General features: G+C 45.3%; 1 protein-coding gene and 1 pseudogene across 1 annotated transcript; one reads left to right on the top strand and one right to left on the bottom strand.

Moving 5' to 3' along the window:
- Positions 1–651: 651 nt before the first annotated feature.
- LOC139055840 (putative nuclease HARBI1) lies at positions 652–2824 on the top strand. The gene is made up of 3 exons (XM_070533387.1): positions 652–796; positions 1022–1143; positions 1389–2824. Exons 1-3 carry the CDS (start codon positions 667–669, stop codon positions 2271–2273), a joined length of 1137 nt encoding a protein of 378 aa, XP_070389488.1. The 5' UTR covers positions 652–666; the 3' UTR covers positions 2274–2824.
- A 188-nt stretch (positions 2825–3012) lies between these two features.
- LOC139055841 (zinc finger and SCAN domain-containing protein 29-like) lies at positions 3013–6495 on the bottom strand (annotated as a pseudogene).
- Between the last annotated feature and the right edge of the window lie 1510 nt (positions 6496–8005).

Genomic DNA, 8005 nt, shown 5'->3' with positions numbered 1-8005 from the left:
CCCGGTGATCACGCAGATCATGCCGAATACCCATGGTCCACGATCTGCAATGCCGCCGTAATTTTGGCGGCTCGGCGAAACGTTGTCGCCCGTCATCAGGCGGCCTCGATTGTATTTTCGCTTGCCGCGAAGGAGGCATTCATCAATTTGCACAATCCTCCCGGGGCCGCCGAGTGGGGGTCGCGCCAGCAGCTCGTCCCGCACGACCTCACGAGCGTAGTTCCTCCAGTCGGCGATGACATGGTCCGACAGATTAAGCAAGTCGCCGGTCATCTCCTTCATGAGCCACGTGCCTATGTTTTTGCTCACGCAGTACGCGAGCCAAATCACTTGCCGCCGCCTGCAGTAAGCGACGCTCACTTCGCCGCGGCCTTTTGAAAGCCCAGTGCAAAAAGCAGGCGATCATGCAAAAGCCTAGTGCAGAAACCACGCTCAAATCAATCTGCGCTCGAAAAAGCGATCGCATAACAGCCTAGTGCAGAAACCAGGCGCACACCAATCTGCGCGCGCAAGCACGTAGCGAGCCGCGCCAATCCAATCCAGAAGCCAAAAAAGAGGGAGGAAAACTGCGATTTTCGCCGACTGCTTTCGGGTGCACGAACGCGCCGTCTGGCGAATGTTACGTTGCTTCCGCATCCGCTATCGCTCTTCGCGCGCTTTTCAAAAATGGCCCCGCCGACCGTACTCCTGCAGTTCTTGTTGGACGATGAAGAGGTAGAAGAACTTGACGCGCGGCGACGGAGGCAGCAGCAGCGGCTCACCTATGCGATGCAAGCTGTTCGTGCTGTTTTAAGAGGTACCGTATCAGAGGATTTATTTCTGCTCCTTGGTATGCCGACTGATGACTCATTGCAGATCTGCTTCTTTCTGGTGCTTTACGCGCCAAATCCAGATCTGATTATGAGACACGCTGTAGTGGAGGGCTCCGGATTAACTTTGACCGCCTGCCGTTCTTTAACGTGCAGTACAACGCAAGCACACGGGCGTTTTTGCATTTCGCTTCCATCGAAATTTATTGCAGATCGCAAGAGGACAGAAAGCCGTATGATCCGAGGCATCCAGAATTATGTCATCAACGTTGTGCCCAGATACACGGACACACAATTCAAAGAGCACTTCAGGATGGACAGAAGCACTTTTGAGGTAAGTAGTCCTATCAGTTTGAAACAACGCACGCGGTTTAATCTGCAGTCACGCGCTCATCGACAGTCTGTGCATTATTTTTGCAGAAGGTCGCCGTACACAACATTGCTTTTGTTTCGCGAGGACCAGATTAAATGTAACTAGTCTACTAAGAATATCAGTGCTCACTGAACGGTTCTTATTGATGCTAAGCGCACTAAGTACAAGCTAGCAATCATAAAACTGTGCTAGCTGTTGGCTTCCAGGTCCTGCTGCAGATCACACAGGAGAGACTCACCACGGAAAGGACACCAAGGATACCTCTCCATACAAAGGTGTTAATGGCTCTGTGGTTGCTTGGCAACCAAGAGTCCTTCCGAGGTGTTGCCGACCGTTTTGGAGTCAACAAGGGCCTGCTGCACTACGTTGTCAACAACATCATTGAACTTTGGGCAGGTGCAGCACCAGACTTTATCCAGTGGCCTTTGTCACTGCAGGATGTAGCCCATGAATTCTACCGAAAGTGGCGGTTTCCTGGAGTTGTCCGTGCTCTGGACGGTTGCCATATCGCTATCAAAGCCCCAGAGAACGAGCAGGATGCTTATTACAACAGGAAAGAGTTTCACTCAATCATCCTGCAGGGGTGCTGTGACAGCAACATGGCATTCACCCATGTGCATGCAGGCTCTCCAGGAAGAATGCACGATGCCAAGGTGTTCAGTGCATCAGGTCTGGACAGGCTAGTAGAGAAGTTACCGGCTAACTTCCATATTCTTGGCGACTCCGCCTATGCACTGTCTGTCGGACTCATGCGACCTTACAGAAATAATGGCCATCTAAGTGCACAAGAAATAAAATTCAATGAAAGACTAGGCGCAGCAAAATCAGTAATTGAGCGTGCATTCGCACAGCTAAAAGGCAAATTCAGGCGGTTGAAATACCTTGACATGAAAGACTCTGCACTCATTAGTAAATATGTGCTGGCATCATGTGTTCTGCACAACATCATTCTTATGTCAAACGATTCCTTTGATTGTGAGGGCCTGGAGGAGGAAGGTGATGACGACGATCCATCTTTTGATGGGAACTCCACAGGAGTTTCGGAGAGCAGGGGTGCACTTAAGCGCCGAGCAGTAATGTTGGCTTTGTAGAAAACAGGCATGAAAACAAACAGATACTGGCAGCTTCAGCATTTAAATGTTTGTATTAACCACCGTTTATTGCGTTTTGGTAAACAATAGTAGCCATAACAAAAAACATTTCATGTACTGTCCTCGGACATTTTTTATGTTGTGAATTGTTGGTATAAATAAAACACTTATGAAATAAACTGAGTACTTGCACCTCTATCATAAAGCAAAATATGAACACAAATGGCACTGCTTCATGTATGTGACTAGTGTTTGTACTTCAAGTAGTGTTGCTTTTTCATGTGTTTCCATTGAGAAGTGCAGCAACATACATGGGAACAGGTGATTAGTCTGTATAAAATTCTTCAAGTCCTTACAAGATATACAATATCAGCATAAGGCACTACATAGAAACCACTTTCGTTCCCAGAAGGCTTTGTGTTGAAACAATGAGCAATAGATGCTCTAAAAAAACAAAACTCTTAAAGTGTTGGAACCACACGGCAACTATGTACGTCAATACCTACATATATATACATCAACACAAAGAAATGCAATGCCACAAGCAAGCAATTTCAGCACAGAACTATTTGAACCAGAGCAAACAGCAAGCTGATTGTTTTGAGAATGCAAAAAAATAAAGAGCAGGCTGGCCAATAAACCAAGTGTGAAAGCGTTATAAATGTCAAAGACAGCAACCACCAAGAAAAGTCTACTGCAACAGAAAGGTAGAGGGAGTAGTGTCACCGGTAGAAACTTCAGCACAAATCTATTTTGACAGAGCAAAAAAAAAAAAAAAAACTTCGAAGCTGAACAAACGGCAAGCTGCCAAGTATGCAAACAAAAGTATTCTCTAGCACGAAAAGACAATACCAAAACCATAGCAAGGCACAAAAAGAAAAGGCAACCATATCGGCAGAACAAAGCCTGTTGTCCATTTAAACAAATTGAGATTTTTGGCACCAGTATAATCCCATTTGAATACCGATCGGACTCAAGTGACAACACTTGGAAGTGCAGGTAATGCCTACTTATTAATCAGCAGCTTACTGAAATAAACTTGATACTATTTTAGATTCAAAGCGAGTCATTCTAAAAACCACATTTCTTGTTTTAGAAATCTAGAATTTATAAGGTTAACAGCATACACTCTGCACACTTTCTAAAACACTTTACATTGACCATAGCAAAACAAAATTGTCGAATGTACATTCTGAGTGTGCATTCCACAGTCAGACACCTAGGCTGCTGGCAGTAATGCGAGCCGAAAAAAAAAAATGCGTTCCTGTTTTTATTTAACTCCAGAAAATAACTGGTTTAATTAATAAAAATCTTAAATGGTGCTGTCCACAATGAGCTTTAGCATTTTCAGCTTCATTCTTTGCATCTTTAGTTGCTGCTTGTAGCGTTGGCGTTCTTCATCCTGCCATGCCTCCATGTTGCTCAGGATGTCTTGCAACAGAGTTGCTGGCGTTTTGCCTTGGCAGCAACTTGTGCCGCATTGTGTTGGAAGCAACGCTCATCAGAAAAACCATCAGTGTTCTCACCAGTGGCTCCATGAGTTTCCCGAGCCGGTCCCAAGAGCTGTACACCAACAGGTGACGTGACTGATGTGGAGGGCTGCGTAGGCATGCTAGATGAAATGGGTGCTTGGTACTCTGCACTTGAAGACAACAGGTTCTCCATCTCCCTGTAGAAGGGCCACTCCTTCCTATCCCTTCCGCTTGTGTTGCCGATGTTTATCATAGGTTCTTTTTAGACCTTTAAATTTCGTCTCGCAATCAGAGGCTGTTCTCAAATAGCCGCGCTCCCTCATTTCTGTGCTTATTTGCATCCAAATATGTTTTCTCTTTTTCTTCCTGTCATGAAAATCTAGTATGTGACGCTGGTAGCTTGCAATCAAAAGAAGAACCTCAGCATGGGACCAGTTTGTGGCATCCCTTGCTGTACCAGCTTCAGCACGATGAAAGCTGGAGCCTTCATTAGGGTCACCTGCAGAAATTAAAGTTTTAATGTCAGTATATGTGACGAGAACTGAAGAGAAAACAGCCCATAACAAGCCTGCACACAAAGTTCAATGTGTGCAATACTTCATATATTTTTCACCAGCAGTGACAATGCTCCAACAAGCGTCCAACATCTTTATGGCTCTACACCTGTACTTAAGAAATCTTGCCTCCAGTCAGCTATTCGAGAGTGGAACAGTGTACCCGCAGCTGTCATTCTCGAGCATGACGCAGCCAAATTTAGAGTGTCCTTATCATCAGCTTTTGTTTGATCCTCATACTATGTAGACTTTCAATAAAAGCTTGTACGCCTCTCACTTTTATTTTGATAACATGTATACAGTGTCGGGTTTAAAGAATGATTGCAATTTTGTTCCTCACTGTGCATGCTTTGCATCTCATTGCCTGTAATATCGTCGATACATCTATTATTCAACATTACTTTTATTCTTCTCAGTATCTGATTCCTTAATATCTTCTATAAATGTTATTACTACCCGTGATACCATTGACAGCAACTATATTATCTTGTTTCACATTAATTTGTTCAGCTGTTCTGTCAAATATTACATGCATGTTATGACGTGTCCTTTGGTATCTCTTAACCCCCCTATGTAATGCCTTGTAAAAGACCCCTTTTTAAGGGTACAATAAATGATGATGATGAGGTACACTGTTTAAAAATTATGTGTGGAATTACTGTTGTAATTGTGGTCACCCGCCAGGTCCCAGTCGCAGCCAAATTTATCATCGGCCACGCAGAGGTCATACTCATTCATGTGGTCACCTGGGAAATAAAAAAAATAAGGAACATATGCTACATGACTGCTAGGTTACCATTTTACGAAGTGGCACTACTTAATGCTACATTAACAGAAATAACAAATACAAATAACTGAAAAAAGATATGCATTTAGTTTATCAATGCTGGGTGCAATATCTGCACACAGTCTGTAAAATGATAAAGGAATAAACTTAGGTTAAAATGTTCATATTTGATTTACTATAACAATGCTGGATTTAACAGCGAAATCTACCTCAGGAAACCTCGTTACAACTCAAGGTGCACTGATCATGATTGCAAAATCCTGGAGTGCTCTGCCACTTAGACGAACATGTATGCTAACTCATTTTTGTCCGACCAGTTAACTATTGGAACAGGCTGAATCAAAAGCAAGTGCACAGGGCAAGTGAAAATGTATTTTATTCCATGTTGTAACCCCCCTGCTCTAACGCCCAAACTATGGGCGTTGCAGGGTAATTTGTGAATAAATAAATAATAAAAGCATACAATCCGCAAAAAGGCAGAAAAAGTGGGTGACAAGGCGGCCAATAAATTTAATGCGTCGTCAGCAATCAGCCCGACGCAGCGTGTTGATCAACTTTACTAAAGCTAGCAGAAAAAAAGGTGCGTGTCGGTTTGTGGGAAGGTTTGGCAGCACACACAGCCTCACACGGATGCTACATTATAGTCACAATGTACTACACGTACAACAAATCATGTATATTAGGTGGACACGATGCCTTCGTGGAAAATTACGTGCTTACAGTGAAATGTGAAATGACAGTGCGAAAGCTGGGATATCGTGACCCCCAAAACAAGGCATACTCACAGCCTTCGTTTCCTGGCTCTGCAAGTGGCATTGAAGGACCGTTAGCATCTGGAAACAAAAAAAAAAAGAAAACATATTTAGAGGACATCAGAATGTGAAAAGCAGACAAAGACGGTGCGATTACGTGCAGCGGTTAACTAATTGCGCAGACCGGGTGAACGATAACACAAAGCACTTCAACTGTCTTCGGGTTTATCCTAGTGAGTTATCCTTTACGTAGCTTGCGCCATTAGTCAACCACCGTCACAATGCACCGACTGGTCCTTGAAGATGTTCCTCTTTTATTAGTACTCACCGTCACCGAATATGTGCACTACGCCATCCAAGGGCGAAGACGCTTCCACCGACGTCACTTCAACTGCCCCAACCTCTTGCGTGATAACATGAGGACCTGAAGAAGTCGCACACATGAATGTAGCGACGAGAAGGTGCCAAACTGCGACTATTCGGTTACGTACCTGTGCGTCTGGCAAGTAATGAACGTGCCGTCATTTTCGGTTCGCGCCAAGCTCAAACCGCGCCAACACAAGTTCCCGATCACGCCTGCTTCAGGCGCCCGGCTGCGCGGTGGCGGGAGAAACGAGTGGGCAAGGAGAACGGAGTTGCATCAGTGGAAAGGGTAGGAAACACGTCATTTTTCCGGAAGCCGTAGCAGGCGCGCGCTCTCGCGCACCGTTTCCAGGATGGTGCGCGTAGAGCGCGCTCCGTCCGGAATCACGCACCGGAAGTCGCTTTTTAGCCGTTAAGTTTAAAAGAGCGCACTCTGCTGGCTAGAGCGCGCTCGAGCGCCTTAACTTAACGCACCCATTGTGTGACAAAGTTACCAACCCAACTTCCGGGCTTACATGTCCACTTACAAACAAGCAACTTCACTCCAAGTTAAATAACGCGAGACATCGAAGCGCAAGAAACTAGTTTTAGAAACAAAGAAGCAGCCAGTCTGAGTGTATGAACGAATGAATCCGTGCCGCCGTGCACTCGAAAATACCGGTAAAAATTTTAAATCCAGGCCAGAGGTCACGTGAAAGATCGATGATGCCATAGAGTTTCATATTAGTATACCTAGAGGCAAATCTGGCGCTGCGATCGTTCAACCATCATGGTATGGTGGCTAGAGGGGCCACCATAATCATGGGTACAGTGTACTACACTCTTAGAAAAATTTACACCCTTTGGGGCGTATCTTGTCCCACAACAATAATCGTCATCCGTGTTGCCCGCGTTTCCTTTCTTTAACGCTGCGAGCCCGGCACTTTCCAGTCACGAATGGCATGCGCGTTATCAGTGTGACGCAGCATTCTCGACAGGAAAGTAGCGAGCGCCGAGTTTTCAGGAAAGGAACACTCTTAGAAAAATTTACACCCTTTGGGGCGTATCTTGTCCCACAACAATAATCGTCATCCGTGCTGCCCGCATTTCCTTTCTTTAACGCTGCGAGCCCGGTGCTTTCCAGTCACGAACGGCATGCGCCTTATCAGTATGACGCAGCATTCTCGACAGGAAAGTAGCGAGCGCCGAGTTTTCAAGTAAGGAAACGCAAGCTAGGCAGATGACGATTATTGTTGTGGGACAAATATACACCCCAAAGGGTGCAACCTTTTTAAGAGTTAAACGCAAGCATGGCAGATGACGATTATGGTTGTGGGACAAATATACACCCCAAAGGGTGCAACCGTTTTAAGAGTGCACACTCTTAAAACTGTTGCACCCTTTGGGGTGTAAATTTGTCTCACAACAATAATCGTCATCTCCCTTGCTTGCGTTTCCTTTCCTGAAAACTCGGCGCTCGCTACTTTCCTGTCGAGAATGCTGCGTCACACTGATAACGCGCATGCCGTTCGTGACTGGGAAGTACCGGGCTCGCCGCGTTAGCGAAAGGAAACGCGGGGAAGACGGATGACGATTATTGTTGTGGGACAAGATAAGCTCCAAAGGGTGTAAATTTTTCTAAGAGTGTGTATCATGGGAATGATGGGAAGTACAGGCTTCGGATTGGCATTCTATTGACTGGCGAACCAGTCTACGAGTATTTTTTTTTGGCAGTTTTGTTTTCGCTCCAAGCGCAATCGCTATAACCTGCAGTGGGACAGTGCAACGCAAAGCTCTCTGCCTTTGTTATGTTGCTCGGAGTGGC

Source organism: Dermacentor albipictus, chromosome 2, assembly GCF_038994185.2.
Source record: "Dermacentor albipictus isolate Rhodes 1998 colony chromosome 2, USDA_Dalb.pri_finalv2, whole genome shotgun sequence".
Lineage (NCBI taxonomy): Eukaryota > Metazoa > Arthropoda > Arachnida > Ixodida > Ixodidae > Dermacentor > Dermacentor albipictus.
The sequence above is the reverse complement of the archived record's forward strand: the minus strand, read 5'-3'. Positions and strand labels throughout refer to the sequence as shown.

Coding starts and splice junctions, on each gene's coding strand:
- LOC139055840 (XM_070533387.1), top strand. CDS start 667: ATGGCCCCGCCGACCGTACTCCTGCAGTTCTTGTTGGACGATGAAGAG. Junction 797..1,021: donor TGTTCGTGCTGTTTTAAGAG/GTACCGTATCAG, acceptor AATTTATTGCAG/ATCGCAAGAGGACAGAAAGC. Junction 1,144..1,388: donor TGGACAGAAGCACTTTTGAG/GTAAGTAGTCCT, acceptor GTTGGCTTCCAG/GTCCTGCTGCAGATCACACA.